Here is a 17,933-nt window from a genome sequence, read left to right on the forward strand (position 1 = left end):
ACATGTTAGTATAGCGTAATAGCTTCAAATGGAAGATCATTATGAGGGCAATTGGGTGGAAAATGACATAGAAAGTATATACAGCTGGAAGGAAAATTAATCGAGGGACGAAAGGAGATTTTTTAAGAAGGTGATTCAAAGAGTGAAAAACACCGAAAGAGGGGTGTGGCGTTTCTTTTAACTCTATGAAATGTATTTTTTCAAACTGTTTGTAATTCAAGTGACATGCCATATGAGACATGGCAATTTGGAGTGAAATCTCTCTTAATGTTTTGGGAAATCAGAAATGTGTACAATATGCACTCTAAAAATTAAATTTTTCTCTGTGTAAATATTATATAAAGGTGTATAGTAAAATGTTGCCATTAGCTTATCATCTACTTACCAGTGTCCCATCTCATGTGTTACGACATTTCCCAACATTAGCCCAGTGTCTTCGTTGATACAACAGGCTTTATTCTTTCGGCAAGCGTTAGCAGTAGGTGCTAAGCCTATGACACTGCATTTCTTCATTGCGTTGGTGCAAATATCATGTCTGTAAGGAACCACATGAGATATTATATACATAATTTGAATCTTTTTTCCAGTGATGTGAGATGGTATAAAACAGCTGACCAGATTTCAAGCTAGCCTGTCATTTTAAGCCTACAATCTGAAGGTCTTTTATTACATAATTTTCTTATATTCTTCAAGTTGTTCCATACTTCGCAAACACGTAATTTACGCTGCGAGACCGTTATTCATGTTTTACTTATACTGTAATACCCGTATACCTGCTTAAAAAATTTACAGTGAAAAAAAAGTACATTGGTCTTAAAAGTCATATGATTGTATAGGGAAAAATGAGTACTTAGAGAAAAGTAACAATAAAAATAATAATAATTTTATGAGGATTATACTGTAGGATTGCGTAAATACTTCATAAAAATATATACCCCTACAGCTTGGTACAATAAGGTTAATTTTCCTATACATATTTGCAGGGCAAAGTGTACGCAACGAACGTTGTTCTGATGTACGGCATATCCATGCGTGGCTGGAAGGCGTGACGAGTCCTAAGGAAAATAATGGATAGGAAGAACTGTGCCACACCTAGTGGTCTTAATATTTTATTCCCCAAATGGTCTTCCCTGATATCGATATCATATGTCTATTATTTGAATATGATAAAAGTTCCCTGACTTGACATCTACTTCCTCCCAGATACGACAGATGGCACATCATGCCATTATGAATTTCCAAAGCATTTATTTCTATCCAAGTTTTGCTTTGTATGATCTCTATGGAAATCGAAAGGAACCCTTGGTTAAAAGGAGAGTCAGAGGTATGAAATGTGTTTCGTATAATTTAAAATGGTAGTTTAAAAAGATTTATACTTTCCCATATGTGGCTCTCTGCTTTGAGTCAACGTACGGGATCTGTTAATATGCGTGTATTCTTATTCCAGGTATTTTTTACTACTTCCCTTTGCTTGCCACAGTTAGGCTAGGCTAGTGTTCCTTGTGATTCCGTTTTTGTTCTTTGTTCTTAATTTTTATTGTGGCGGTTTAATTTTCACTTGTACCTTTACTCTATAATTTACTTGATATATATATATTCGTTCCTACGTACGGACAAAAAATGTGACACTGACCCGTTTTGATAGAGGTGTGTGTGAAGTTGTTTGATTATGAAGATTTTTCATTTGAAACCTGTTTTCCTCACCTATTTGAGCTCATGTTGTGATGTGTATTTAAAGCGCTAATTCCGTAAAATTCATGTTCGCTACCAGAAGTGATATAAATATGTACCATAGCGTATTTCTGGTTTGATTATTGTAATGAGTAGGTGAGTCTTGCCCTGTATTGCGGCCACCCTGATTATTTTATCAGGACTCTCAGATCGAGCTCATGAGTCTTTGGCACACTTTTCTCATGTTACTGCGGTTTTTATCGCGGTGTGTCTTGATTCTGAATTTTATGTTGCCTTGCGCATCTGGTCTCTACGATATGCATGTGCGGATGTGTGGTATGAATGTCGGGACTGTGTTATTTATTTCTTGGTGCCTTATGGATGTAACCTTCAGTTTTTCTGTTAAGGTTGTCTATTTGATTACCCTGTTACATCTCCTGGCTGGTTTAGCCGTTCTAATTTTATATTTCGGGATCTTATACTATGTCTTACATATCATCTTTGACTATGTGTATTTCATTTCTGTAGCTATGGCAACTCCCCCTATTACTTCCTTCCAATAACCTCTTTGTGTTCTGTGATGATTAGTCTTTTTGGTTGAAGTGCTTCTATTTCATATTAAATTCTGTGCGAGGCTACCCTTTGGAGATTGTTGATGTCTTGGGGATTGAAGTTTGGCCTCGTTTTGTTCTAGAGCTGTTGCAATTACTTTTCAGGTTTAAATGCCGATATATATTATTAATCATATATTCTTTGATTGAGGCTTCACGAAAGAAATGTTTTGTGACAAATTCATAGTACCGTTGGTTGGTATTGTCTGAATCTATTGATATTATCCGTGCGTATGTATCTATAAAAATGAGATAAGCGAAGAAGTTGATGAGATTATTCCTGAGGAAGTAAAATACTCCTATGCATTTTAACAGAAAATAGCCTCCAAGATATGTATGTGAGTAACATTTCTCCTTGTGTATCCTCTTGTTTGTTATGTGCCCATCTCAAATCTGCTTCAGCCAATTTTATGATAATAAACCGTAATGTATTTTAACCTATTTCTTTCTTGGGTTCTTGCCTTTTGTGCTCTATTCATTGGTATACGAAGCCTGGGTTCAGTTCCTTTTGCCAGTTTCGAGCAGTCTACAATTAATATCCTCGTTAGCAAAGGGTAGACTAGTGAGTGGGGTTGGTAAGCAGAGCGTGGCTTGGTCGAATTGTTTCACCAAATTGTAGAATTTTGGCGAAGCAGTGCTGGATTCATTGTAACCCAGACTCCTCTCGTTTTGTATCTTCGCATCGTCGCATGAAATTGTCATATTTTCTACTTATATAGTTTCTTTGTGAGTATTTTGTTACGTCCTGCACGCAATCTTCGTGACTTTACTTTTAAGTTCCTTTACGTTTGTGCCATACGTCCTGTGTGTTGCCACACTCATTCGAACTGTAAATCACGGAGAAAGAAAGTAAAACTGTCCTAAATACTCCTCCCAGAGTTGAATTACACGAGAGTAATGCTATGTCTAACGATTGTACTTCACCTCAGTCCCGTACAAACCGCAGTTATGATGATAGTAGGATTACCTATGAAGGTAATGCCCTCGTCCCTAATCCAGATAATAAGGTATTGGACCAGATTTCCCATTCGGTCGTGACTAGTTCGTCTCATTTGAGTTCTGCCCTTGACGTTGTACGTAAGTGGAATTTGAATTCTCTGGCGAAGAAAAGGGTCTTTCTGCCATTGAGTTTCTGAAGAAAGTAGATGATATTGCTGCATGCACGTTGTTGTCTTTAGATATGTTTGTACCGGTTATTCCCAGAATGCTGAAAGGTTGTGCCAGCAAGTGGTTTGGATTGTGCAAAAATAAAATTCAGTGTTGGTCGTCTGGTGTTGCCAAGGAACTGAAAGTACGATTCGGCTTGTCCCATATGGACTTTATACTCAAACAAGAAATTCTTATAGGGACTCAAGGCAGAGGAGAGTCTACCGATGATTATGCCATGGGTATACTAACCTTCTTCAATCACCTCGATATAATGGAACATGGGTCCCAAATTTTTGACGCTTTCTACTGGAATCTAGCCCTTCAATACAAGTTATCTATCAAACGTTCTGAAGCAAACTGTGCTGATGACATTATACGTCTCGGCCTTGAATTTGAATCAACATCACAATTAAACAATTTGTACCAACCCCCACCTCCTCCCAATGAATATTCTTTTCACGATGCGGTTTGTCGCGTTTGTCCCAAAGCTGTCTCTTTCGCTAGATCGCCCAGCCGTAGCCAGTATCCTAGAAGACCAGTTGACTATTTAGAATCGCCCCATTCCTCTGATGCTGTAGCCGGCGCCCTTCAAAGTCATGATGTGTCTCGTCGTAAGGCAACGACTTCTGTATAGTGTTGGAATTGTGGAAAAGAGGGACATGTTTCTAGAAATCGTAGATCTAAGTCTTCTGTAATGAGTTTTTAGTGTGATCTAAAAGGTGTGCACGGTATCTGTCCAAGATGCAACGAAAATCGGGGAAACTAGTTTCACACCAACGTGGTGGGCCATCGTTGGTGCCTGGTTGTAACTCGAATCGCAAAATTTGCGGACTCCCTTCGTCTTCACCCTGGGCCAAATTTTATTTTGGTTCGCGCGTCATGTGTGCTCTTTTACATACCGGATCATGTAGCTCTTTTCTCGACCAGTCTTTCGTTGAGGGGATGGAATTAAAAGATCTCCGCAATTATTCTTGCCCTGAAACTTATATGTCTGCCAATGGTCACCGTGTACTTCCGGTAACACGTACCAGAACTCATTTAAAGATTTACAATTTCTCTTGGGACTGGAACTTTGATGTCGTTCCAGGCTTGACCGTTCCACTAATCTTAGGCTCCGATTTCATGTGAGCCACGGGGTTGCCTATTGAATTCATCATTGGATCCTTTGATTTCCGTTTCAAATCCAATGAAAATTTACCTTTTGATTATCCGTTCAAAAAATGCCATTGTGTGTCATATTATAGTGCCCTCTTGTCAATCAATTTGATTTGTCTGAAAGTCAAGCTCTCATACTGAATAATCTTGCTGAAGAATTTCTTGAGGTACTTATAGCAAATCTTGGGTGTACTAAAGAATTCTCCTATTGTATTGAAATGAAAGGTCACACGCCTGTCAGACACATTCCCTTCAGTTGCTCTGCTCCCAAACTCACCGCCATGAGAATGTGTGTTTACGAATTTTTAGAAAAGGACGTCACCTTTTAGCAGCCCCGCCTTTCTAATTCCCAAAAAGACGGTCAATTTCGTCTTGTGGTTGATTGCAGATCTCTAAACCGCCATATTTTATTTGACAGTTTCCCTCTCCCCACTATCGAGTCCGCCTTGCAGTCCTTTGTAACGTCAATAAAAAATTTCCGTTTTCGCCTTTAACTCTGCTTATTTTCAAATTCCCCTTGATCATTCCTGCCGGGAATTATCTTCTTTTGCTACCCCTTTTTGCCTACCTATATAATTTTAATAAGGTGCCCATGGATATCTCTATTGGTGGTCAGGCACTAAGTCGCATCCTTGATTCGGTCTTTGGAGATCTTACCTTCACCTCTCTGTTTTCGTACCTAGACGACGTCGTTTTGTTCTCTGACACCTTCGAAGAACACGTAGCCCATCTTCGTAAGTACCTCTCTAGACTAAAGAGACATGGGTTCACGGTCAACCCCGATAAAGTGTCCCTGTGTGCCAGGCGAATCAAATTCTTTGGGCATGTCGTCTCCAGCTGGCATCTCAGTAAATCAGAGAGAGTAAAGCGTATCTTGAGTTTCCCAGACGTAAGAATCTCCGTGGTGTCCACAGGTTCCTTGGCATGGTTGGGTTTTATAGCAGATTCATCCACAATATATCTGACATTTCAGCTCTGTTGAATTCTTTAAAAAAGAAAAATACTCGTTTGAATTGGGGTGAGACTCAAGAACAGTCCTTTTGCAAACATAAAGCCGCTCTTTGCCAAGTTCCCGTGCTACACACTCCTGATTTCAATCGCGATTTCGTTCTTCAGTGCGCTGCAATGCGATGACATTGCTGTTTCAGCGGTGCTGAACCAGATATTAGGGAATAACACTTTGGCTCATATTGCATATTTTAGCTAGATGTTGCACGTATCTGAAATCAACTACTTATGAGAATGAATGTCTAGCCGTTTTCCTCGGCGTTTAGAAATTTCATTCTTACCTCGAACACCGTAATTTCTGGGTACACACTGACAATCAAGCAGTATCCTGGATGAACGCAAATGTGAAGAAGTTAGGAAGAACAGCTCGTTGTATTCTTGGTCTGTCTTCTTATAAATTTACTATTGTACATGTAAGGGGAAAAGACAGTTTGGTGGCTGACTGTCTGTCGCGTATGTTTGAGAGTGTGGAGAAACCCGACCCTAGTCCTGAGTGTAGTCTTCCAGTTAACGCTCTTCAAAAGTACCCTCTGAGCTTTTCCGATCTAATGGAATTTCAAAACAACGGCCGTGAACGTGCCGAGATAATTGATAGAGTTGCCAAAAATGATCAAAAATGGATATCCTATGAGATAAAGAAGGTCTTTTGTGTTACAAGTGTCTCCGGATTAAGTCTTCTAAGATATTTGATCCCCGTGAATTGAGAGCCATGATCTTAACTTGTTATCATGATTCTTGTCTAGATGCACACGTTGGACAACTGAAAACCTTCCACAAGGTTTCTGGAAACTATTACTGGCCTAACCTTAAAAGGGATGTCTTCGAATATGTTGAAAGTTGTGACGTATGCGAAAAATGCAAACCTGCCCAAAACAATCAAGTTTGTTTCCACTACGCTGACATTGCGAACTCTCCTGGGGAGAAATTATTCATTGATTTCTTCGGACCTCATGTAAAATCCCAAAATGGAACATTCCATCTGTCACTGACGGTTTTTCTAAGTTTGCCTGGCTGTTCCCTGTTCGTAAAATTAATTCTACTGTCGCGGTAAAATTGCTATCGAATCACAACTTTGTTATATTTGGCCCTCCCAAGGCCTTGGTGTCGGACAACTTTTCTGTTTTTACCTGTGCCCATTTTCAGAACATGTGTTTCTCGTGAGGTGTGAAACATGACCGCCTTAGTCCTCACCACCCTAAGCCGTCTCATATCGAGAGCTTCCCCCGTAATCTTAAGATGTGTCTACCTGCCTTTCAGCACAACAACCAAACTCTTTGGGTTTCCTGCTTAGCCTTTTTTCAGCTTAGGTTTCAACACTGCTGTCCATGAAACCTGCCGTTTTACTTCTGACGAACTATTTTTGAGCCGAATACCTAATGATCCGCTTATGTTGCAGTGGAATATAAAATATTTGTCTGCTCCTTCTCGCCACGTGACTGTCCAGAACAATGGAAAATAGCTTCTGAACATCTAATCAAGGCAAAAAACAAGGTGGCCCAGAGATACAACAAGGGAAGCCCGTTACTTTACGAGTTGGAGACCCTATAATGGTTAAAAGATTACCTGTCAGTTCTGCGATTGACCACGTCAGCGGGAAACAGTCTCAAAAGTGGTCAGAACCAAAGACGATCATCGAATTTTTGGGACCAGTGACCGTCAGGCTGGAAGACGTCGCTAATCATCTAAGGCTCTTGTTTCACTATTTAAAAATACTATCCAACAATCCGGTGATGTTTAACTTCATCCAATTTCTTAATATAGCATTTTCTCTTTCTTCTATTCCTACTTATAAAAATCTTCAGAATAAACCAACAATTAGATGACCGTATTCTCAATATATTTTTGTTTCAGGTTAAAAAGAAAGGAGTCCTTTTACAAAGAAGGGACATGTTAAAACATGACTGGATCCAAAGGGTATCCTAAAATTAGTAAAGAAAGATGGAAAAGAGGACAAGAAACTGGAATAAGACAAGACTTGACGCATTCAAATTTCATGATTTACTAAATCACCATAATATGTTTACCTGAAGACAGAACCAATCTTTAAGGCTGTATGTGGGCCTACGTGGATGGACACTTGCACCTATATATCCCTCTCTAGCACAAGTGTATTTGTTAAATTATTTTAAAGTATCCATTTTCATACATGTCTAGGTTATTCTCTATTGTAAGATTAGTGATAGTTACGCGCGCGCTTTTAAGCCTAAGTTATAAGCCTTATGGAAAATGAGTCATCCTCGCTTGATCACCTAGAATCTCATTTTTCAAGGGGTGGTGAGAATATTTGTGCCACACCTAGTTGTCTTAATATTTTATTCCTCGAATGGTCTTGTTATTCTATTCCCTGATATCGATATCATATGTCTGTTGTTTGAATTAGGTAGCTGTTCTCTGACTTGACATCTACTACCTTCCCGTTATGACAGATGGCGCCTTTTCCTTTTATTTCTATTCAAACATTGCTTTGTACGATCTCTGTGGAAATTGAATGGAAGGCTTGGTTAAAAAGATGGAGAGGCAGAGCTGAAATGTGTTTCGTATAATTTCAATGATAGTTTAAAAAGATTTATACATTTCCATACGTGGCTCTTTGTTTTGAGTCAACGTACATGATCTGTTAATGTGAGGATTCTTATTCCAGGTATTTAATTATTTTACCACTTCCCTTGTTTTGGCACAGCTATGCGAGCCTGGTGTTCCTTGTGATTCCGTTTATTTTCTTTGTTCTTCATTTTTATTGTGGCGGATTGATTTTCACGTTTCCCTTTACTTTATAATTTAGTTTATATATATAGTGGTTTGACTAACTGTGATTTTACACTCACAAGTCAAACTGTGATTGCTATTTTGAAGTAGCAGTGATTTTTAACTGTGTTTAACTGTGATTCAGCCAACGCCAACTAGGATACAAGGCAGCTACACTCGACATCATCACTCTGCGGCCTACAGGAGTACCGAGGAGTACCATTTCATGTAGCATTCAGTACACGGGAGAAATCGTGCTAACGCTGAAAACAAATACTTATTTTTAAAATTATATTTTTAAAAGTTATATACATCACCTTTCCTCAAATATATTGTGAGACACAACATTCAACACGCTACCGTACGACTCAACAAGGACTATTTTATCATAATTACTAGTTCATGTACCCGTGTTTCTCTACGGGATTCTCAGAAAGACAGACTTGTGGTTTTCCTCACAGAAGTCAACATAGGACATTATAAAAACGTCAGTAGTAATGTAGCGATTAACAGCAAAGTTATCATATAAAATACTCGATCAAATGAAAAACTACACATTTTCTCACTTTTAACGAACAGTACTACGGTGTCGATCTAACAATCCAAAGTTCCAGAGCTGGAATGATCAGGCCGCGGACAGCCGTGAACACTCATCTGCCATTATTCCGTTAAATATACCCACTGCTCATTCCAATCAGTGCCATAGAGTAGGGTCTGAATAGCTCGAATGCCGTGATGAACCAGTGTGTTATGTACCAGTAGCATCAGAAAATGTATGAACCAGGGGAATAGCATGCTAACAAAGAAAGTTATCTAACTCCCCAGCAACTTCCCGCCAATATTCAGGCAGGCTGTTACACTCGGTACGACCGGGCGAGTTGGCAGTGTGGTTAAGCTAGCATGCGGGAGATAGTGGATTCGAACCCCCACTGTCGGTAGCCCTGAAGATGGTATTCCGTGGTTTCCCATTTTCACACCAGACAAATGCTGGGGCTGTACCTTAATTAAGGCCAAGGTCGCTTCCTTCACACTCCTAGACCTTTCCTATCCCATCATCGCCATAAGACCTATCTGTTTCGGTGCGACATAAAGCAAATTATAAAAAATACTCGGGACACAGCAGTAATCCAATCTATCGTAGATGAGTGGCAACAGAAGACACAAAGCGCATCACAACAAACAATGGCCAATGTAATGTTATTGTTGAACAATTTTATGAGCTTTCTATACTGTGGCCCTTCACATTTAGTTTTCTTCGACTCTGCTATATTAGGACGTCTTAGAAAATTATTTATAGCGTAGACTATAGTTCTTTATTCTCCGACTTTACATACCGCTTTTCATTAAATTCTGTCTGGGCCTACCTATTTTCTTTTGACTCGGCGCTGATATGGACTTAGTAACAAAAATCCAAATTCATGAATATATCAGTGATCATACCCGGTACGGTAACAATATATAAGACATAAATGATCGGAAATTTCACACTACAAAACTTTAGTTATGTAGTATTTATCGATACGACCACTACTAACATAAATATTTGAGAATTAAATTGTAAGCCTTCCCCTAAGCTACCATTTCACTCAGCGTGAATAAAATTATTTATGACCTAGATTATAGCGACTTACGGTATTCCCCGATTTTGCATACCGATTTTAATTAAGATAGGACCACTAATAACAAATATTTGAGAATTGAGGTGTAAGCCTTCCCCTAAACTGCCATTTTTCTCAGCGTGAATACAATTATTTATATCCTAGATTGTAGCGACTTATTCCCTGACTTTGCTTACCGATTACCATTAAGATGCGACCACTAATAATATAAATATTTGAGAATTAAATGTTAGGCCTTCCCTTAAACTACCATTTCACTCAGCGTGAATAAAATAATTTATGGTCTATCTAGACTGTAGCGACTTATTCCTCGACTTTGCGTACGATTTTCATTAAATTCTCTTCAGCCGTTTTCTCGTGATATGTGTACATACAAACATACATACATACAGACAGATAGACAGTCAGACATTACGGAAAATTAAAAAGTGCTTTTCTTGTTACTATGGACACGACTGATACAGAAATACCAACCTTTTAAATTTCTGAAGAATGTACAAACCACACACTTACTTTATATATACATAGATTTGAGGGTTAACCAGTGGTATTTTTATCAAAATCATTGGTATAATTGTATTGGAATTATAGAGCTGCTCATTAAGGAAGAAATAGAATCAGGGAGTGAGAAGGGGGAAATGACTATTCTGATAGAATGTGTAAATAAAGTCCAAAACTCACTCCGAGTTCGCCTGCTGCCACTTCTCTTGTTATCAATACCACTCATTTTAGTACAGAATACTTATACTACTGTACAATAGTGTAAACACAAAAACAGTAGGCTAAATATTATGCCTACAACGTCAAAAATCACTTATTAAAATACTTAATCAACTCAACTGCTACCATCACCCATTTCATTTTTGACCGCAACCCAATAAACAGAATGAGATAATGAGAAGATTGAAATAAATCACAGGTTAGGAGGTTATAAATCCCACAACACGACAATAGCTCCTTTCAAAAATGGGCGAAATGGCTTTCACGGCCGCAGATTCTATTCTATTTCCATTCCTGTGATTGTACGACAATATCGATAATAGCTGTTTACAATCACAGCGCAGCCGCAACTGCGACTGTGGTGTGGGTCACTGACTTGTTAGCGTGATACTGTGATTACTGATTAGATTAGCTGCTACTGCTTTCTTAACTGCTAGTCTGCCAGTTGCTACTGGCTGCTACTATTGGCCTTGCTGTGCGTTTCATACTGATTAATCACGTTAGTTTATCGATTCCCCGCAGCGCAGCGCTGCCGCCGACGAACATCACAATCGCAGTTAAGACCTGCTAGTCTGACCAACCCGCTAGCAGGTTGAACTGTGATTTCACACTAGCGGTGATTTAGTAGTAGGTTTGCAAATCGCTTCCCATCACTAGATCCTATGCAGGGACGAAAAAAGTTAACACTGACCTGTTTTGATAGAGGTGTGGGTGATGTTGTTTGATCATGAAGATTTTTCATTTGAGACCTGTTTCTTTCTCTCGTACTGCGACATCTTACTTGAGCTCATGTTTTGATGTGTATTTAAAACGCTAATTCCGTACAATTGGGGGTACGCTGTTGCTTCACGTCCGTAGGTTTAACCTCAAAGTGCCCTACATGTGATCCCTGGGTGGTGCTAAGAAAGCAACAATATTGGCAGCCAGACAATCCTTGAGATCTCCTGGCTTAAAACATATCACAATGACAATACTTCAGGGAAACGGTCCTTATAAGGACCAACAACAACAACAACAACAACAATATAGGAACCTAGGTCGAAGTATTCAAATAATGCAGATCAACATAGGAGGGCTAAGCAGATCAAAGTGTCAGTTTTTATCAAGACTATCTTTGGAAAACAATATTGATGTAATTGCTTTGCAGGAAACTCACGTAACAAATGAAGACCAATTGCGTACCAGAGGTAAAGTACCAGGTTATGGAATTCTAGGTGCAACATTTCATCACGCATATGGAAGTGCAACATTTGTACGAAATACAGTAGACAACGCTTCCCTGATCTCCACAAGCACAAGAGATGATGTCCATTCCATTGTAATCAAGATAGGAGATGTTACAGTCATCAATATATATAAACCTCCTGCTACCACATGGCCAACTCATGTCATTCAACCATACCCTCACCCAACTGTATATCTAGGTGATTTTAACAGTCACCATGAGCAATGGAGATATTCTGTGACTGATTCCAACGGGGACGCTTTGACTTCGTGGGCTGAAGAGACAATTTCCATCTTCTTTATGACTCTAAATATCGGCGTACTTTCAAATCAGCTGCTTGGAAGAGAGAGTATAATCCTGATTTATGCTACGTGTCTACCGACTACAACACTATACCTCTACCAACCATGAGAAGAGTTCTCCCTGAATTTCCTCATAGCCAACATCGACCGGTAATAGTGGAAATTGGAATTAAAGTTCCAATAGTATCCTCAGTTCCTCAGCCACGCTGGAACTTTCAGAGAGCAAATTGGATTGGCTATGCTGAACACCTTGATAAGTGCCTAGGATGGATTCCACCTGTAAAAGACAACTACGAGAGATTTATTGGTGCTATAAAAAGCACAGCTATGAAGTTTATACCTAGAGGCTACCGAAAGGAATATATCCCTGATTGGAATGAAAACAGTGATGTTCTCTACTAAGAATTCCTTACAACTGGCGACCCGTGCATAGCAGATGAATTACTCCACAGTCTGGATGCTGCCCGCAGGCAAAAATGGACAGAAACAGTTGAAAGCCTTGACTTCAAACGCTCAAGTCGAAAAGCATGGTCTATTCTAAGAAAGCTAGGAGGGGGCTGTCGGGTAGATCGAATTAGTTTTCCAGTAACTCCTGATATGGTTGCAGCACCGATTGTGAACAATTCACAAGCTCCAGAAGATAGGGATCATACTACACGGATAAAACGTGAACTGAAAATATTGAGGGCAACCAGTCCAGAAGAGAGTACTTATTCCAAGCCATTCACTCCACAAGATATTTCAAATGCCTTACAAGGTATGAAGTCAGGCAAAGCCCCTGGGTTTGATGGCATTCACCCTGAATTTCTTTTACACTGTGGAAAATATGCTAGAATATGGCTTGCTAAATTCTGCTCTGACATCCTGCAGAGAAGGTCTATCTCTCGGCTTACGAAACGGACAAAGATCATTGCTATCCTAAAACCAAGAAAATCTAACGATCAACCCAAAAATTACCGTCCAATTGCTCTTCTGAGCATAGTATACAAACTTCTGGAAAGGCTAATCTATAATAGAATTAGTTCCGTCAGTTTTCAGAATTTGCCTGTTGAACAAGAAGGGTTCCAACCAAACCGTAGCTGTACAGATCAGGTTTTATCACTAACAACATTTATTGAGGCAGGCTTTCAAAAACAACTGAAAACCTCTGTGGCATTTATTGATTTGACTGCAACTTATGATACTGTGTGGAAACAAGGACTTATCTGCAAACTACTACGTGTTTTACCATGTAAGCAGATTGCACGACTTATTGATAGCATGCTCACCAAGAGGAAGTTTCGTGTAATACTGGGAAATGGCACTAGCAGTAAGAAAACTCTAAAGAATGGTCTTCCCCAAGGTTCTGTATTAGCTCCTCTGCTTTTCAACCTGTACATAGCTGATGTACCTGAAACTAGCTCTAGGAAATTCGGATATGCTGATGATTGGGCTCTGGAAGTACAAGATAAATTCATGGAAAACACTGAAGAAACACTGACAGTTGATCTTACCACATTGGGTCAGTACTTTCGCAAATGGAGATTACAACCGAATCCAAATAAAAGTGAAGTTACATGTTCTCACCTTAGCAACAAAATGGCCAATCATGAACTGAAGGTTCAGTTTGAGAACACTTGTCTTGCCCACAACAGATATCCACAATATCTAGGAATTACTCTTGACAGAACTCTGTCCTTCAAAAACATCTTCAGAATACGGCTGCTAAGTTAGATCAAGAAACAACATCTTACAGAAGCTGTGTGGAACCACCTGGGGATCATTAGCATCTACCCTTCGGTCTTCAGCTCTTGGCCTTGTGTACTCTGCTGCAGAATACTGCTCATCGATATGGCTAAACAGCAGTCACACCAAATTAATTGACACTCAGCTGAAATACACTATGCGTATGATATCAGGGACAATTAGATCTACTCCCACTTTCTGGTTACCTGTTCTATCCCATATTCCACCACCTCATCTCCGTCGAGAAAATGCTCTCTTACGAGATTATCAGAAAATAACTAACAACAGTCAGTTGCCAATCCATGGTGACATGAATGATGCTCTTATTAACAGGCTAAAATCTAGACACCCACCTGTTAGAACAGCCAGAAACCTAGCAGACGCTAATTTTAACCTGCTTCAGGCCTGGAAACAAGTATGGATATCCAGTGCTCCATCAGAATATCACTATCTACCATGGATGAAAATCAAACCAGAGGGTTTTGACCTTCCACGGAAGACTTGGACAACTATCAACAGGATTCGCACTGGCCATGGCAGATGTGGTGACTCCCTTCATAAATGGGGAATACTTAATTCGGCAGCGTGGAGTTGTGGTGCTGTGAAACAAATAGTTCGGTACATTGTGGAGCAGTGTCCTCTCACCGCCTACCAGGGAAACCCAAGAGACTTTTTTATGCTCTCACCCTTGTGTGTTGACTATGTAAATAATTTGAACCTGTAAATACGCGAAACTGTAAATGTTATGTATTACTATTGTATTTATTTGTAATGTGATGTGTTAGCCATACGCTAAATAATAATAATAATCCGTACAATTCATGTTCGCTACCAGGAGTGATATGAATATGTTCCTAGCGTATTTGTGATTTGATTATTGTAATGACTAGGTGAGCCTTGCCCTGTATTGCGGCCACCCTGATTATCTGATCTGGACTCTCAGATCGAGCTCATGAGTATTTGACACACTTTTCTCATGCTACTGCGGTTTCTTTTATCGCGATGTGTCCTGATTCAGCATTTTATGTTGCCTTGCGCATCTGGTCTCTACGTGTGCATGAGTGGATGTGTTGTGTGATTGTCGGGTTTGCGTTATTTATTTTTTGGTACCTTATGTATGTAATCTTCAGTTTTCTGTTAATGTTGCTTATTTGATTACACTGTTTCATCTCCTGGCTGGTTTAGCCGTTTTATTTTTTGTATTTCGGGATCTTATTCTGTGTCTTACATATCATCTTTGACTATGTTTATTTCATTTCTGTAGCTATGGCAACGCCCTCTTTTTTCTTCCTCCCTATAACGTCTTTGTGTTCTGTGATGATTAGTCTTTTTGGCTGAAGTGCTTCTATTTAATTTTAAATTATGAGAGAGGCTACCCTTTGGAGATTGTTGATGTCTTGGGGATTGAAATTTGGCCTCGTTTTGTTCTGGAGCTGTTGCAATTACTTTTCGGTTTTAAATGCCGATATATATATATATAAAATTAATCATATATTCTTTGATTGAGGTTCCACTTTCACGAAAGAAATGTTTTTGACAAATTCAGAGTACCATTGGTTGCTATTGTCTGAATCAATTGATATTACCCTTCCCTATGTACATATAAAAATGAGATAAGCGAGGAAATTGGTGAGATTATTCCTGGGGAAGTAAACGACTCCTATGTATTTTAAAAGAAAATAGCCTCCAAGATTATGTGAGTAACAATTTTCCTTGTGTTTCCTTTTGTTTGTTACGTGCCCATCTCATATCTGATTCAGCCAATTTTATGATAATAAACCGTAATCTATTTTAACTTACTTCTGTCTTCGGTTCTCGCCTTTTATGCTTTATTCATTGGTATAAGAAACCCGGGATCAGTGCCTGGCTGTCTTTCGCCAGTTTCGACCAGTCCACAATTAATTTCCAATTAATTTCCGCCTTAGCAAAGGGCAGTGGGTGGAGAATATTGTGGGATACGATGTATTGCTCGCGCACCTCCGATATAAGAACCTTTTTTCACCATCTCTCATTCAGACTCTTATTTAGTGTTTGCTTGAAGTACGTTTAGGTTACTAAACGAAAACATTTTATTGCATTCCTCCTAATCAATAAACCTTTCGTTGATATTCGACTTCATAAATGTGCCTTCCAGTCGCTCTCTGCGGTTCTTACAATCTTCCCTTGATGTTGAGGCTCTTAAAATGATATGAGGGATATCAAGGCAGCAGTGAAGGAACTGCATCTGCAATATTAATAATATTGTTTTATGTACAGCACTTTGGCCTACGACAGTATAAATTCTGCTATTACCATAGGTATTCAACTATAATCACGTATGCTGTAGAACATACAACCCACCTCTCTTGAGTCGAGGTTTGCCTATGAGTGCTGTTAATAACCTTCTATTCTTAGGCCCATGCATTGAGGTATTTCTTTTAATAACAGTGGACTGGAAATGTAATTCACAGACCTTAAAAGCAGGGAGCATTTCCATATTATGCACGTTATATTTGCAAAATGTAATATTTACGAATTCAAGCAACTTAAGGTAATATATATTATAATTACCGATTGGTGACTTTAAATCGGCGAAGTAAGGAACTGCATCCGCAATGTTAATAATATTGTTTTACGTACAGCCCTTTGGCCTACGACAGTATAAATTCTGGTATTATCATAGTTATTCAACTATAATCACGTATACTGTAGAATATATAACCGGCCCTTCTTGAGCTGAGGTTTGCTTATGGGTGCTGTCTCATTGTATGATCATTTAATGTATGTATATGTTAACAACAGGGAGTAAAGCAATTTAAATAACATTCAGAAAATTAAATTGAAAGGCTTTAACTCACCACAGATTGTTTAGAACGCACAGATTCATCCTGGGGGATTCATTCATTCCATTCCTGCCCGGGTCGAAGGGCTGGAAACATGCTGTGGATTTTGATTTTCATGTGTCTTTTATAATGTGAAGGACTTTAAAATGTGGAACCTTTTTAATCGTTGGACAGAGCGAAGCCGGGGTGGGTATAGTAATACTAATACATTTGTTAATACCTATTGAAATTTAGTTAGATTTGTGTGTATGTGATCGATTTAGTGAAATAATTATTGGTGATAACGTGTTTATTGGTAGTAATCAAGATTGGTGATATTTATTTAAATTTTGCATTTCGAAGTTCCGCTGGTGTTCTGTTGATTACGTGTTCTAGGTTACGTAGGTCAGAGTCCTGCAGCCAGGCCCACCGCGCAGCACTTCAAACCCACGAGCCCCGGCATCCCAGCCCGTGCAGTGCCGTTCTCTTCTGACGCGGCAGCGTTCTGGCCCACAGCACTGGTCTCATACAGCCCACCGCACTGTGAGAGCTCAGTAGAATAACCTTGAGTACTTCTCCACAAAAACATGTGCGCCGTGCACAACGAAATGTTCTTGTCACACTACTATTTGGATCATTCACTCTACGAATTCCCGTACGCTAAAAACATATTTTAAATGAGGCTAATCGCATTTTGAAATTAAACGGTAGAGATTTCTCCTGCACTGTAATAATAATAATAATAATAATAATAATAATAATAATAATAATAATAATAATAATAATAATAATAATTGTTCCGCTGTATCTGTGGAACGCAGAGAGGTAAAAGAAGGTGCGGGCTTGAATGGGTCTAACTACAATATCAAAAATTGAATTAAAATTTTAACAAAGGCTATATTTCTTTCAATATAAAAAAACTTAACAAATTTCCATTCGATGGAATCACAATGAAATGTCAGGTACAATGCCAGTCTTGAAACGAGACTTGGAAAAATCCAACATTCAGAACTTTAACAATTTTGGTTCAAGGCCTCGATTTGTAATTTCTGAGTTACAAGCTTAAGTTTGCCAAAGTTACAAAACGAGGAATAATTCAGTCAAGGCCAGAAATCCCCTAATTCAAGAGCACATGTTCCCAAAATTACAATATCTGGCATTCCAGAGGCACCCTTCACTATTACACAAATTTGAAAAGAGCT

At 39.0% G+C, this 17,933-nt stretch overlaps 1 protein-coding gene across 1 annotated transcript in view; it reads right to left on the minus strand.

Moving 5' to 3' along the window:
• Positions 1-17,933, minus strand: part of LOC137497198 (A disintegrin and metalloproteinase with thrombospondin motifs 12-like) — a 273,946-nt gene that overhangs the window by 153,396 nt on the left and 102,617 nt on the right. Inside the window, exon 6 of the mRNA XM_068225728.1 lies at positions 386-535. Within this exon, the coding sequence (XP_068081829.1) occupies positions 386-535 (150 nt within the window). The remainder of the gene's footprint in view (positions 1-385; positions 536-17,933) is intronic.

Source organism: Anabrus simplex, chromosome 1 (assembly GCF_040414725.1).
Source record: "Anabrus simplex isolate iqAnaSimp1 chromosome 1, ASM4041472v1, whole genome shotgun sequence".
Lineage (NCBI taxonomy): Eukaryota > Metazoa > Arthropoda > Insecta > Orthoptera > Tettigoniidae > Anabrus > Anabrus simplex.